Below are 15,364 nucleotides of genomic sequence, written 5' to 3'. Positions count from 1 at the left end.
AAGAAAAATGAATCCATCAAAGCCAAGCGGTGTGGCACCTAGGGTGCCAGTGGTGTGGGCCCCCGGTTGCCATGGGAACCAAGAGCAGTGGCCTCAGCCTGTGTGCCTCTGACACGCACACACACCCAGCCCAAGCCCGTTGCATCTGAGCCCAGAGGCTCCAGTATCTAGGTTTTCTCGCTCATGGTTGTGTATCTTGAGTACAAAACTTCCAAGCGATGCTTACTTTTCTTCTGTGAGGAGTGAGATGGGTGTTTATCTTATAATCAGAATTTATACGCTTGTTCTGTGAGCTTGGCTGGCAGATCGAGTGTAACCTGTGCTTTGACACTTTCTGGGTCCATTCACCAGTACGATTCGAAAGGCAGTTCTTGAAAGTTCCAACTCTCCATTTCCTCACAAGTGAAGGTCTTTGTTTCCTTTGTTCCTCTGTGTCCGTGGCATCATCTTGGGGGCCACAGCTCTGTGTCCCCAGGCAGAACGCAGGGAGGGAACCTGCTCCCAGCACAGGAGCGGCCGGCCCTCAGGTCTGTGTGTGATCCTCCTCTCCCCACTCCCCGCCCACCCCGTGCCCTCACAGCTACTGGATCTTCAGATCGTGGGGCCGCGTGGGCACCGTCATCGGCAGCAATAAACTAGAGCAGGTGCCGTCCAAAGAGGATGCCATCGAGCACTTCATGAAGCTGTATGAAGAGAAAACTGGGAATGCCTGGCACTCCAAGAACTTCACAAAGTATCCCAAAAAGTTCTACCCTCTGGAGATCGACTACGGCCAGGTAATCCCTACTCTTATGCCGTCTGCTTCCAGCAGAAGGAAGAATCATCATAGTAGCCAGACCTCGCCCCGGGCCTGATGGCCTTGCAAGTCAGTGCTCCCCAGCGTTCAAAGGAGGAAACACTTCTTGACTCTTGACAGTGCTCAGTGTTAGGCCGACACCAAAACCAGACAGACCTCGCAGGAGCTCTCCCATATCCCTAGGAACATATATGTGGAGGCGTAACCGTGGAGTAATAACCCAAGTGCAGGATTTCTCTATCGCGACTGGGGGCAGGGAAGGGGTTGAGCCTGAGAATGCGAGGTCAGTTCAACACACAGAGATCAGTGCCCTGCAGTATGACCGTGATTGTAACAGTCACAGTCGTGGACGGAGAAACTCGGAAGGAGATCCAGCACCCTTAACACGAGTCACACCCAGACAGCAACGTAGGAACTCAGCTGACCGTGGTAGCGTCTTTGAGAACATGAGGGGGATTGGTCTTTGAAGTTGCTCCCTCCGCTCATTGGGAAATGGTTCTTACATTCCAGGTGTGGCTTCTAGGCTGACCCCGTGTTTTCCTCACAGGTCGTAGGACCTGGGTTGCCATCAGGTTATTACAGTTAAGAGGGTGGCTTAGTCGGTTGAGCTTCTGCCTTTGGCTCAGGTCGTGATCCCAGAGTCCCAGGGTTGAGTCCCGGGTCAGGCCCCCTGCTTAGCAGGAAGTCTGCTTCTTCCTCTGTCCTTGAGCCCACTTGTGCATGCATAATAACGTAATTACATTGCCCTGGCCTCTGTTGGATTGTGGTTTTGGGTCCCAGATGCTCTTCTGATAATTTCTATTACTTTTTTAAAAAGATTTTATTTGTTAGAGAAAATAGGAGCATAAGCAGGCAGTGGCAGAGAGAGGCAGACAGAAAAGCAGGACACGATACCAGGACCCTGGGATCACAACCTGAGCTGAAGGCAGACGCTTGACCCCCTGCACCCCCCAGGTGCCCCTCTTGTTACACGTTTGTGGCAGGCTCATTTTCCTGTATATATCACCAAATAGCCTTCTGTTATCCCTTGGCTGATAACCTTTGTGGACATTTGTTCTGACAAGATGCTTATTCTGGCTTCTATAGAAAAATCTATTGCAGTTGTCCCCTGAACAGTGTAGAGGGTCAAGGGCACTGACCCCTCCCCATGATGCAGTCAAAAATCCATGTTTAACTTGACTCCCCAAAACTTAATCTGTTGTTGACGTGAAGCCTGACCAATAGCCTAAAATGATTTGATCTCATCTTGTGATATGTGTATTGTATACTGTCGTTTTATTACAAGCTAAGCTGGAGGGGAGAAAACATTATGAAGAAAATCATAGGAGAAGAAAAATACACTTTTTTTCACGGCTTTTTGCTTACGTAGTTTACTTAAGTAAACTACACCCCATGTGGGGCTTGAACTCAAAGACCCTGAGATCAAGTCGTGCTCCAACTGAGCCCCTAGGGGCTCATGTATTTCTTTTTAAAAACAAAACAAACAAAAAAAAAACCCGGGGCATCTGGGTGGCTCAGTCAGTAACAACTCTTGATCTTGGGATTTTGAGTCCAAATCCCACTTTGGGTGTGGAAATTACTTTAAAATATCTTTTTTTAAAAATAGAATTTACTTTGTAATGCTGAGGTTGAGATCCTGGCTTGTCTGACTCAGCAATGCCCCCTACTGGTCAGTTTTTCTAATTTCAAAAATAACATTTAAAATTTTTTGAGAAACAAACTCCTAATCACCCAGAGTTGAGCACAAAGTCATGGTGTGGGTCTTTGGTGCTCCTGTCCCTTCACGGGTACTTTTTTCACCAGAGAACTGGAGTTTTGCCCTGCACACTATGTCAAGAACCACCCCCCTCCAACGCCTGCACAGCTTTTGGAAGATGCTGTCCAATAGTGATAGACAACCACCTTTGTAACCTTGATATTTCAATAGCTGCATTTTAAAAATCTGAAAGAAACCATGAAACTAACATTAGTTATTTATTTTTCCTCCCCTTCCGACCTTCTCTGAAACCAGATCTTTGAAATCTGGTGTGTTTTCAGCCCTTGCAATGTGTCTCTCTGTTCAGACTGGTAACCTTTCAAAATCAGGGCCACTGAATTCAGGTGCACTGTCCTAGAGCAGCATCTGGCAGGGCTGCCCAGATGGCCCGGGGTGGTGGTTTATGGTCTCTGGCTCCCCTGTGACGGTGCTCCTGAATATGTAAACTTCTCCGCTTATCACCCCCGGAGAGGGAGGCCACAGAGTAGATCAGTTCAAATAAGGTGTTTCACTGTGAACATTGGCCTCCTCAGAGAGCCAGAAGCCGTGACCCTGAGAGCCTTGGAGACTTGGTGTTGCGACAGAAAGCGTAGTTGACAGCCGCATCCAGAATGAACAGGGCCCATGGCCCGCCACGCCGCTTGGGTGAACACAACAGATGCCAGGATTAGTGTCCACTCAGAGCAGATACCCAGCACTTCTCATTGCTGGGGACACTGTCAGGGACAGGGCATAGTTCCTATCCTCTGGCCGTTCGTAAGTGACAAGGGTTCAGCAGTCTACAGTGCCGTGTGGTCCTGACTTAGCCTGGGTTCCCCAGAGAGTGGGCACACACAGTCCAGTGTTGAAAGTGTGATCACAGGGGCACCTGGGTGGCTCAGTAAGTTAAGGCCTCTGCCTTCTGCTCAGCGGGGAGCCTGTTTCCTCCTCTTTGCCTGCCTCTCTGCCTACTTGTGATCTTTGTCTTGTCAAATAAATAAATAAAATCTTAAAAAAAAAAAAAAGTGTGATCACGGAGCAGAAGGAGGCCACAGAGAGTGGAGAGTTCCTCCTGTCAGTCTGTGTGGCAGGAAATGGGTGTCTGAACCTTTAGGACTATGGTGAAGACTGCATGGACATCTTCTGGTTGGCCCTGGGGTGCAGTAGTACAAGACCGGAGAAGTAACCCGGTGTCCCCTTGGTCCATGGTTTGGCCTGGTGGCTTCCCAGCTCTTCCAGAGTGGGGCCGTGGGCCAGTTCCCAGGGTGGGGAGGTGAGGGCATGAGGGGATGGGAGTGCAGGTCAGCAGGCATGGAGCTGGGCACCTGCAGTGGCCGTTGGAGGAAGGGTCTGGAGCCCCCATGGGGATGGTGGGGAAGCCTCTGGTTCAGGTGCAGATACTACCTCAGCCTTCTGTGCTGGGGGTACCTGTGGCTCCTTTGTCTGTGGCCCAGATGCTATCGCCACTTGGCTTGGGTTGTTGAACGGGGCCTTTGATCAGTTCACTTTTCTCTAAAGGATGAAGATGCGGTCAAGAAGCTGACAGTGAACCCTGGCACCAAGTCCAAGCTTCCCAAGCCGGTGCAGGAGCTCATTAAGATGATCTTCGACGTGGAGAGCATGAAGAAAGCCATGGTGGAATATGAGGTGACCACGCGCACGGGGGTGGCCAGGTCTTCTGCTTGTCCTTTTTTTTTTTTTTTTTTTTTTTTAAGATTTTATTTGACAGACACAAATCACAAGTAGGCAGGCAGGGGGGTCAGGGAAGCAGGCTCCTGCTGAGCAGAGATCCCAATGTGGGCTCGATCCTGGGACTCCAGGATCATGACCTGAGCTGAAGGCATAGGCTTTAACCCACTGAGCCACCCGGGCGCTCCTCTGCCTGTCCTTCTGCCGGACACCGAGCCAGGCTCCTGGGTCCTGGGGACTGCAGACTTCCCAGGAGGTGGATAGTGTGCCTGAGTGAACTGCCTCTGGGTCCCCGTTCCCCTGTGCGTGTCCCCTTGCTGACGTGGCAATGTGTGCGGGCATGGCTCTGGAGCCGGCCGGAGTCTTCTGGAAGGCAAGTGTAGCCCGTGTACCATGGAAGAAGTAGGCGGTACTGACGAAGTGTAGAGAAAAGCAACGTTGAGGCATCAGACAAAATTAAGAAAAGGTTGAGGGTGGGGGTGGGTTTGTCCTGTTCCTCCTGCTTAGGCAGGACGAGGGGGCCGTGGTTGAGGCCAGTTGTCCCTGTGTTCTCCAGCCCAGCTTGGCTTTCCCAGAAGGTGAGCTTGGATCCGGTGGCAGGACGGTTCCCCTCCCCGGCTGCTGTTAACGAATGCCGTGGAATCTGCAGGTCCCCTTATGGGCCTGCAAACGCCCAGCGCTTGTGCGCTCCCATTGAAAGTGACCCCTGCCCTGACCTCCATCAGGAGGACTGGTGGTAGCTTGCGGATAGTCTCACCAGGGACATGGGCAAGGGAGCGAGTCTTCATTTCTCTTAACGTTTAAGAAGAAACGTCCCACGTGTCCTTTCCAGCTTCCTGTGTTCTAGTTCGTAGGGTCTCTTAACTCCTAACAGACCAGGTCTCCCCTGGGACATACCATTTCTGGGCTGGCTCTTGCTCAGGTGACTGTCTCGCAGGAGGAGACAGGCCAGAGCTGTTGCAGAGCTCACTGGAAGGCAGCCCATGGTCTGTTGCACGCTCCTTACCTGACAGGCAGCCTCCCTCCACTTCTGCAGGGTGGACCTGAGAATACCCCGGTCTCTCTTTAGCTTTAGTGGGGTATCTGGCTCACTGTTGAGTGAGCCCCATTCTTATCCTCGTGGCCTGTGAGGAGGGGCTGAGGGGCACTGGCACCGACACCCCACAGTTGGAGGATGCTGTTTCTTCAGAGCACTGCCTGCCCCCAGCCACCATTGCAACACCTTTCTCATTGGCTCCCGGAGCTGTTTACCAGTCTGCACCAGCGATGCTGGGCTCTTTTATGTGCCCTGCTCTCTTCCTGAAACAGTATCCCCGCCTTCTTCCTCAGACCAGGCAGCGGCTACTCCACTTCCCAGGGACCAGACCACCCCTCAGGATAGAGACTCTGGCTTTGAGGGGAGGGAAGTGCCATTGGTTTGTGATGCCACGTCCACCACACCCGGCAGGGACTGCTCCCCGTCCATTTCCCTGCAGCTTGTGGCTCCGTCATGTGCTGCAGGTGTTGGGGTGCCCCAGGGAGGTCAGGACACCAACCACAAGGGGCGCAGGGGCCTCCGAAGCAAGCCAGCCCCATTTTCTGGGTGGGAGACAGAGGGTGAGCATAGACTCCGCCCAAGCTTGCAGCAGGCCACATGCATTCCCCACTACGCTTGCCGCTTGTCCTGACAGTAATCCCCAAGGCATACTGCTAGAATCAGTGTGTGACCTTTCAGGGTACCTGATTTGAAAAAAACAGCGTTTTGGGGGGTACAGATCTGTATGTTCAGGAGCATGTACTTAGGAGAACCTTTCTCCCCACTTTCTGGTCCTTATTTGGCTGGGAACGGTTTGGGCTCTGAGGCTCCGGGGCGGCTATGCTGCCTGGCCCTCATCCTCCCTAGGAGACGAGTTGTGCTGGGCCAGGGTGGACTGAGTGTGGGGCTTCAGGCGTCCTTGTTTCTCATCACTGCCATAAACGAAGCGAGCAAGACCCACTCCCCTCCCAGGGCCCATGAGCCCCGAGGGGCATTCGCCAGCTTGCCCATGGTCCACTGAATGGAGCGGCTTTGCCAGGGAGCATTCCCCTGTCTCCTCAGATTGACCTTCAGAAGATGCCCTTGGGGAAGCTGAGCAAGAGGCAGATCCAGGCGGCCTACTCCATTCTCAGCGAGGTGCAGCAGGTAGGCGGGGGGCCGCTTGGCTGGCTTGTCTTGGGGGAGCGGTGTAGGGTCACAAGCTGCCACGTCCCAGGGCCCGAGGACCTGGAGTCTCTGTTCAATGCCGCAGGTGTGGTAAGTGCCTGTTCCCTCGCCAAAGTGGTCCCGGAACCAGTGAAGGAGCCGTGTTTTTAGTAATCAGTTATGTAATAAACTCCCTATGAACTGGATAAGGTATTTGGTTCTCCTACCTCATAAAAACGTCCTGATTTGGGGTGTTCTTAGGCTGAGATTGAGGCTCCCAGTTGGCTTGGTTGGTGGAGCACGTGGTTCTTGAGTTCAAGCCCCATGTTGGGTGTAGATCAAGTCTTTTAAAAAGAAACTGGCATTATTTTGCAGTTACTTAGAAATCTCACAGAGAGTGAAATATTTCCTTACTTTGGTTCATGCTCATTGATCACCTCACTGGGCACTCAACCAGGTCCCCCAGTTTGCAGGACCTTCCCCCTGCGCGGTGGGGTGGGGTGCAGGCCTGGCCTGTGAAGGAGGGACACAGGGAAGCAGACTTCTGGCTGGTGCTGAGAAGGGGCCCCAGGCAACAGCTTCTGAGCCCTGGCCCCTTCCCTGTCCAGAACCCCCAGTGGAGAGGCTGGGAGAGTGTCCTTCCCCACGACATAGAGCCAACTGCTGCAACAGAAAGAAATTGAGGGCGTGGGGCTCGGCCGGGCGGGGGGGCCAGGGGGCGGGTGCTGGGGCCTGCAGGGGGCCAAATTAATGGCCCTTTCACTGCCCCGTGGCCATTCAGGTGCCTGCCCAGCATCACAGCAGTCCAGCTCCTCCATCTCTGCATTTATTGAGCACCTTTTGCATATGGAGCACGAATGGGCACTGTGGCAGGAGGGGGAGCTTATTAGCCTTTCTGTGTGTGGCCACCTGGATCTTCAGGCGCGAGAAAAGCCAATTCTTTCCCTTAAGCTGAAGATCTGTGGATGGGGGAGGGGTGTGCTGCCCAAATTCATCGCATTGGGGTTTTACCCCCATTTTGTTGTGAGAAGTTCCCAAACATTGATGTAGTTGAATTTTAGGAGCGTGCATGAGCTTTCCACCTAGATGTTACACTTGATACCTTGCACAGCATTGGGGGCGGTATGGGTCCCTAATTGTCGAGGTCTTCTAGAAATGGAAGTGGACAGGGGTGGGGCATTCCTGCCCTTGGGCTGGTATGACACCAGCATGAGATGGTCTTGAACGCTTTCACCACGTTTCCTGGCTGTTGCTCATGCCAAGCCAGGTCAGACTCAATGTCTCGGTCTCTGCTCTCTCTCTTCCCCCGAAGGCGGTGTCCCAGGGCAGCAGTGACTCTCAGATCCTGGATCTCTCAAATCGCTTCTACACCCTAATTCCTCATGACTTTGGGATGAAGAAGCCCCCGCTGCTGAACAACGCGGACTGTGTGCAGGTAGCCGGGGCTGCCTGAGAGAGGAGCAGCCTGGGTGTTACTCCTTCTGGCAGGGCCTGGTGCTAGGAGGATCACCTCTGGGACCTCTTTTCTTTTTTTTTTTTTTTTAAAGATTAGATTTTATTTATTTGACAGAGATCACAAGTAGGCAGAGAGGCAGACGGAGAGAGAGGAGGAAGCAGGCTCCCTGTTGACCAGAGAGCCTGATGCGGGGCTCAATTCCAGGACTCTGGGATCATGATCCAAGGCAGAGGCTTTAACCTACTGAGCCACCCAGGCACCCCTGGGCCCTCGTTTTGAATAGGATTTCTTCCCATGGTGGTGGCCGACCACAGGCGAAACAGATGGGTTTTCCTGCCCCACTGCCTCGGAGCCAGCGGTAGTCACTGCCCCCACTTCTCATAGTACCCTTGTAGCTTCGGGCTCTCCCTCCCCCAAGTAGTACCCCCCTCGTTCACTAGGAGCCACGGGTTGATGACAAGCTATTCCTAACCAGCTAGGAGGCCTTCCCATCACTATCCCATCACTCCGTAAGGGTTTTCTCTGCTGAACCTAGGTTTGTCTCCCCTCACCCTGGTCCCAAGCCCAGGGTTTTCCATCTGTTCCTCCAGGCCAAGGTGGAAATGCTAGACAACTTGCTGGACATTGAGGTGGCCTACAGTCTGCTCAGGGGAGGCTCTGATGACAGCAGCAAGGACCCTATCGATGTCAACTATGAGAAGCTCAAGACTGACATTAAGGTAACAGGCCCCCGTCTCTGGTGCATCTGTCCGCTCGTCCTGAGAGCAGCGATCCCCAGACTGGAGTGGGTTTCTCCTGGAGACCTCCTCAGAACAGATTGTTGGGCAGGCTTCCAAGCCAGGGTCTTTGGCACAAGAGACTCATTTTTGAGCGGCCTTCCAGAAAGTTCATTTTTCCTTAATCTAGAGAAGATCTGTCTTTGGAGGCTTGTATGGCTTGAGCTTTAGAAGGTTTGTCATGCCTGGGTTCCTGCTTAGGTGGAGGTGCCTGTGCTGGGGCAGAAGTCCCCTTGCCACAGCCCCTGGCTTGCCTTGACCTTGAGCCTGGGATGGGGTGTTCAGATCCCAGGAAGAGCCTCTGCTTCTTGCCTAGAACAGAGCCTAGATCTGGGGGTCCGGGTAGAATAAGCCACCAGATGTCACCTGTTTGGTCCCTGGAGCACCTTCTTCACGGGAATGCTGCAGGCAGGGTTCTCTGGTGAAGGGTTTATTCGGTTTACAATCCTGAAGCCTTTTACTTAATTAAGAAGCTGTGAGGAGGGGCGCCTGGGTGGCTCAGTGGGTTAAGCCGCTGCCTTCGGCTCAGGTCATGATCTCAGAGTCCTGGGATCGAGTCCCGCATCGGGCTCTCTGCTCAGCAGAGAGCCTGCTTCCCTCTCTCTCTCTGCCTGCCTCTCCATCTACTTGTGATTTCTCTCTGTCAAATAAATAAATAAAATCTTTAAAAAAAAAAAAAAAAAAAAAAAAAAAAAAAAAAAAAAAAGAAGCTGTGAGGAAAACCAGAATTCCTGGGTTTTTTGCATTTTGGCTGAGAGGACAAAAATCGAGAACACAGCCTTCTCCGTGGCTCACTTGTGTTTGTGCGGGGGCGATTACATCGGTGAAGTGACGGTTATTTGGCAGGCAGAAGCTCTGGCCACTGCACAGCCTTGAGGATTCAAAGACCTGGAGCGCTAGTCCTCCTCAAAACCCAGCCTTGGGGGTGGGTCGTTGCAGGTTCTGACTGCAGTCTTGGCTGTGGGACATCTCTTGGCCCCTGTGCTGGGTGGCTGTGCTTGGGGTCTCCCTTGCGCAGACTCCCCAATGACGTTCTAGGTGGTAGACAGAGACTCAGAAGAAGCAGAGACCATCAGGAAATATGTTAAGAACACTCACGCGACCACGCACAACGCGTATGACTTGGAAGTTGTTGATGTAAGAATCTTCGTCCTTTCCCCTTCTTCAGCCTGGCCTGGGTAAAGAACCATTTGCTTTGCTTTAAATTACTAGAGGAGCAACTTACTGTCGGTGGAGGAGAAAGGTTAGTCTTGGGGTTTGGGGGTGCTTAGTGTTCTTTCTCTAATCCTTTTTATTTCTGATCTCAAAGCCTTGTTTGAGGACCTGAAAGCACAATCAGACATGGCAAAGCATCTTGGGCTCACCTCTGTCAGACGGGGTCCTGCCCGGGCAACTGCTCCCCACCCAACCCCGCCTCCTCGCAGGCCGCCACAGCCACATCCTCTGGCTCTGGGGCAGCTGGCCCATTCTCCTGCATCTGGTGGATCTTGCTGTGAGAGTAACGTGGCATCCTCTGTCTCTGGCCCTTCACCCCCGAGCAGATCTTCCGGATCGAGCGCGAAGGCGAGAGCCAGCGTTACAAGCCATTCCGGCAGCTGCATAACCGCAGGCTCCTATGGCACGGCTCCCGGGCCACCAACTTCGCCGGCATCCTGTCCCAGGGCCTCCGGATAGCCCCGCCTGAGGCGCCCGTGGTAGGTGGCTGGCCCAGGGTGGGTGGCGGGCAGCACCCAGAGATGATCTGCACCTTGTCCTTGCGGGCCTTGCCCTGAGAGCTGATGGGCCCTGAAGAACAGGCGAAGAACAGGCCTTGGCCACAGGCCAAGTTGAGTCCAGACTGCCTCCGCCCCCCTCTGCCAGGTGACTTCTGGGAGTCCTGGTGTGCTCCTCAGGAGACTGTGGGAGGGCTGGAGGGAGGCCCTGCTGAGTCGCTGCCTGGGTCATAGAGGTGACCTGCAGGACAGGTGCTCGGAGGCAGTCTTGCAGGCCTCTTGCTGTCCAGGTGTAACAGGTCGGGAGCAGCGAATGGCTGGCTGGTGCCATGTGGTAGCACATGACCTGGGCAGATGCCCTGACCTCCTGCACCTCACCTTTGACTGACAGAAGGAAGTAAACACAAGAGCCTCCATTTATGGGCTGTTGCCACATGCCGGGCACCGATCTAAACGCTTATTAACTTGGTGAATTTTCACAACGGTTCTGTGAGGTTCCCTCCCCCGTTGAGAGAGGAAGACAGCGAGGGGTAGAGAGATTGAGCTTTCTGCGGCCCTGAGTGCCTCCCCGGGACCAGGGTCCAAACAGCCCGGCATGTGAGCTTGGCCTGTGGGCGTAGTCCGTACTCGGGAGCTCAGGGGTGCTGCAGACAGCCCCCAGAATGTCTTCTGTGGCCCTTTTCCCACCCTGCAGACAGGTTACATGTTCGGTAAAGGGATCTATTTCGCCGACATGGTCTCCAAGAGCGCCAACTACTGCCACGCGTCCCAGGCGGACCCTGTGGGCCTGATCCTACTGGGAGAGGTCGCCCTCGGAAACATGTGAGTCAGCCTGGCCTTGGCCTGGGGCCACTGCTGGGGACGGACGGGGGTGGTCAAGACAGGAGAGCTCCCCTTGGCCAGGAGGGGACCGTAGAAATTCCCCACCACGATGGTAGAAACCAGTTCTAGTTAAGTGTGTGTGGGAGCACCAGGGATGAGGAGTCTAGCCAGGAGTCCGGAACTGGCAGCATCCACCTTCTGTGGGCTGAATTGCACGGAGGATGGTTGGTGGGCCGCGCCCGCCCCCCCCGGAACACATGCATGCACAGAGATGTTAGATTTTGTGTTTGAGATCAACTCAGATGAACCTGGAGATGAACTTCAGATTCCTGGCAGAAAAAAAATCTGGTTTGTCCTGCCTGCCTCAGGCCTGTCACAGTGACACTGAGAGCAGGGTCGCGTAATCGGGCAAGGGGGTCAGGCTCATGGTCTGAGAAGCCTCTGGAGCTGCGGCCACAGCCATGTGACCCTGCAGTGGTGGGGGCACAGAGCGCTGACTGGGAACTGTGCCTTCGCCTCTGGAAGCCAGGGGTCTGGGGAGGACTAGGTTTTTCTCTGGTGGGCTCCTGCTCACCAGACTGGTGGTTTGAGAGCCCAGGGTCATCGGAGGCCCTTCTGAGACCTTCCTTTCTTACACAGGTACGAACTCAAGCACGCTTCACACATCAGCAAGCTGCCCAAGGGCAAGCACAGTGTCAAAGGTACCATGTTCCAGAAAGTGCTGCTCCCGCCTGGGTGCTCTGGACAGCCCGGGGAGGGCACCCTCTCTCCCCAGTGGACTGTGGCTCACTGGAAGACAGCTAGAGGGTCATTAGATAATTGGGTCATACCCCCTGTCCGCAGTTCGAGCCTCAGGAACTGGGTGCGTCAGCTTTGCATTTTAACAGGACTGTTAGCTGCAGTGCTGGGGGTCATCCCCTGACCAAGTGCTGCCTGGGGTGTCCAGGCACGTGGGAGCTCCAGCCACCTGATGGTTTAGGGCCTCCGCCTGCCGGGCCGAAGTGCAGGCTTTGGACTTGGGCTCAGTGGAAATATGATCCGGGCTGGGGGGTGAGGCACTGCTCTTACTGAAATCAGGGAGGCATGCACCTCAGGAGCTTGATTTATAGCCCGGGGTTGTATCCGGAAGGAGGACAGAGTGTGCGGTGTGCATGTCTTTAAAGTGAACATGTAGACGCGACAGAAGTCTGATCTTGAACGTTCTCGAGCTAATGTCCTCACGGTTCCTCCTACCACTTATGCCTTCTGTTGTGCAGGTTTGGGCAAGACAACCCCTGACCCTTCTGCCAGCATCACAATGGACGGTGTGGAGGTGCCCCTGGGGACGGGGGTTTCCTCCGGCGTGAACGACACCTGCCTGCTGTATAACGAGTATCCTTTGGCTAGCGAGTGGGGTTACGGGGCTCGGGGCTGCCGTGAGAGTGTGCTCCTTGACCCGCATCCCCTCCAGGTATATCATCTATGACGTTGCTCAGGTGAACCTGAAATACCTGCTGAAGCTCAGGTTCAACTTCAAGACGTCCCTGTGGTGAGCTCGGGCGCATGGCTGACCTTGCACCCGGGGACAGGGATGGAGGTGCCAGCGCTCACGCCCCTAGACCTGGCAGAGGCTGCCACCGCGTCTCAGGAAAGCTCCTCTGCGAATGTTTGCTCACGTGTTAGATGATTTTTCCCCAGCTTTCCGGGGGGTGGGGGAGGGGGTCCTCCAGCGGCCAGCACCCTGATGGGGAAGACTGACAATAGAGGAGATGTGGGGGGTGTCTAGACTAGTCCTGCGGGAGGAGCGCCTGCCTTACTCACCGGCTCCCCCAGTGAAGGGAGAAATCACTCCCCCCTCTTTCTAAGTGTTCACCTGTAGTTTTGGTTTGGGAAAAATGTTAAGCATTTATTTTGAGGTAAAAATAAAAACTAATTTCATACTACTTAGATTTTCTTTTTTTATTTTACATTTATTGTCCCCCCCCCCCTTTTTTTCTTTTTTTTTTTACTTCTTTTATCTGAGTTCTATGGGAAGACCAGAAGGAGGAATATTAACAGTTTCTCACCCTTAGAAACAAAAACGTGCTTTCCTTTTGGACGTGCTGGGATGTGGAAGCTCTTCAGAATATGTAGTGCACTGAGTTAAAAGTTGCATTTGAGGTTCCCGAATCTCCCTCCGGCAGGCAGTTCTGTCTTCCAGATGAAAACGGTGTTACTGACACACCCCAGGGGCTGGTAGTCCTTCTCGATTAAATGGAAATGGTTTCCTCGTCTGTGTCGTGTGTTCAGTGTCATTTTGACTGTGGATCCGGTTTGTCCTCCTGGCATGAGGTTCACAGAGACTACAGGGGGTTGATGGCACTTGAATTTGTGGGGACCCAGAATGTCCAGCAGGAAATAGCCTTGCGGCGGGGGTGAGGGGTGCCCGTCCACACAGCAGGAAACCAGAGGCTGGGAGGCATGCGGACTTGGGTCTCTGCAAGCGCTGTGCAGGTGGACATCCTGTTGGCTGACTGTCCACGGAGCACAGCCCCCCACCGCTCCTCTCTGCAGGGGAAGGAGCCTGCAGCAAACAGCAGGGTGACTGCTGGGACACGGGGGCCAATGGCTGAAACCTGAAAGTTACATGGGAGTTTGGTGAGGGAAGCTGAGCCCAGGGCATTCCTGGCCAGGGAGAGGTGGGGGGGGGGGGCAGGCTGGCGTTCTTGGAGAGTAGCTGCCTTGAGGGACGGCAGCAGCCGGGGCCCACGGGCAGGTGTCCAATTTCATCCTGCTGGCAGCAGAGTCCTTGCCCTTCTCCAGTATCCTGGACTCGTCCCTGGTGCCTTTGACCTGAGATGCGTCCCAGATCAGCTGGTCAGCAAGGCTCAGGCTTCCTGGATCAGGAGTTTTCTGTGTTCTTCCCCATCCCTGTAGGAGCAAGGAGAGGCTGTCGCCCTAATGGTCCTTGATTAAACGAAGTATTTTTAGGTTGGAGTGATTGCTCAACGGGTTCCCTCGCATCACAACTGATTTTTTTTTTTTTTTAAGATTTTATTTATTTATCAGAGAGAGAGGGAGAGAGCCAGCACAGGCAGACAGAATGGCAGACAGAGGCAGAGGGAGAAGCAGGCTCCCTGCCGAGCAAGGAGCCCGATGTGGGACTCGATCCCGGGACGCTGGGATCATGACCTGAGCCGAAGGCAGCTGCTTAACCAACTGAGCCACCCAGGCGTCCCTCACAACTGATTTTCAAAGGAGATTCACGTTTCTGAATTCATGTCTTCTCCAAGGGAAACTACGATGCTTCAATATTTATATTTTGAGTTTCTTTCCTCACCTGAAGTCCTGTCCTATCCCAGGGTGTAGCTGAACTGCACCCTGGTGATTGTAATTTTTTTCTGAGCCTTTCAAAGTATTTATTTATTTGATAGAGATCACAAGTAGGCAAAGAAGCATGCAGAGAGAGAGAGGAAGATTAGCAGGCTCCTTGCCGAGCACGGTGCGGGGCTTGATCCCAGGACCCTGGGATCATGACCTGAGCCGAAGGCAGAGGCTTTAACCAGCTGAGCCACCCAGGTGCCCCTTTCTGAGCCTTTCAAAGAAACCCCAGCGGAGAGTGTAGCCAGGGCCTCCGCTGCCCATTCCGGTCCCCTCAAAGGCCCACATGCACTGTCTCAGGCACTTGAGGTAGACGCTGCACACGTGCTTGTCCCTCTGTCCCTCCAGGGTGGCAGCGACAGACTTGCATTGGTGGCTCTGTCCCTGCCCCTGCCCTGCTTGGGATGTCCCCCTCTGGAGGCTCTCGGAGAGCGCTTTGTCCAGAAGGTCCCAGTGCTATGCCTGCAGGCTGTCCCCTGAGCAAGAGGACACCCTCCCACCCCTGGTGGTTAGCGGCCCTGCTGGAGGCCTGCCCTGCTTAGGGTCCATCCGCTTTCTCCCAACACCATGATCTGGGTCTCAGGACTGGTCAGCTCCTGTGATACTCCAGTGTTACCAAGGTGGTGTCCCTTCTCTTAAGTTGTGTTTGAAAGCCAGCAGATTGGGGCTCGGGTTTTTAAAGGAATGTTACTAGGCCTTCAAGTTGCAGTTTGTTTGGGGCTAATCGTTCAGAGGTTTAGTGTGGTCTTGTGACAGAGTGCGCCCCGTGTCTTGCCAGCCTCTCCTCCGGTGTGGGAGGGGAAGCAGCGCAGGTCTGTCGACCTGTCTGAAGTAGGCTATGAGAAGACGTGTTTGGAGCCTCACTCTGAAAGGTAAAA

The 15,364-nt window shown here is 54.0% G+C and overlaps 1 protein-coding gene across 2 annotated transcripts in view; it reads left to right on the top strand.

Annotated features, from left to right (window-relative positions):
• PARP1 (poly(ADP-ribose) polymerase 1) overlaps positions 1 to 13,069 on the top strand; it is a 36,654-nt gene extending 23,585 nt beyond the window's left edge. For both annotated transcript variants that reach the window (XM_004761924.2, XM_013061160.2), the window contains 11 exons: positions 581 to 776; positions 4,050 to 4,178; positions 6,298 to 6,381; positions 7,694 to 7,816; positions 8,428 to 8,556; positions 9,652 to 9,750; positions 10,155 to 10,307; positions 11,020 to 11,147; positions 11,787 to 11,848; positions 12,404 to 12,518; positions 12,598 to 13,069. In XM_004761924.2, coding sequence (XP_004761981.1) covers positions 581 to 776; positions 4,050 to 4,178; positions 6,298 to 6,381; positions 7,694 to 7,816; positions 8,428 to 8,556; positions 9,652 to 9,750; positions 10,155 to 10,307; positions 11,020 to 11,147; positions 11,787 to 11,848; positions 12,404 to 12,518; positions 12,598 to 12,679 — 1,300 coding nt within the window. In that variant the 3' untranslated portion in view covers positions 12,680 to 13,069. The remainder of the gene's footprint in view (positions 1 to 580; positions 777 to 4,049; positions 4,179 to 6,297; positions 6,382 to 7,693; positions 7,817 to 8,427; positions 8,557 to 9,651; positions 9,751 to 10,154; positions 10,308 to 11,019; positions 11,148 to 11,786; positions 11,849 to 12,403; positions 12,519 to 12,597) is intronic.
• The last annotated feature ends 2,295 nt before the right edge of the window (positions 13,070 to 15,364 follow it).

This window comes from Mustela putorius, unplaced genomic scaffold (assembly GCF_011764305.1).
Source record: "Mustela putorius furo isolate JIRA1106 unplaced genomic scaffold, ASM1176430v1.1 tig00003942_pilon_pilon_pilon, whole genome shotgun sequence".
Taxonomy (NCBI): domain Eukaryota; kingdom Metazoa; phylum Chordata; class Mammalia; order Carnivora; family Mustelidae; genus Mustela; species Mustela putorius.
This window is presented reverse-complemented; position numbering and strand designations above follow the sequence as displayed.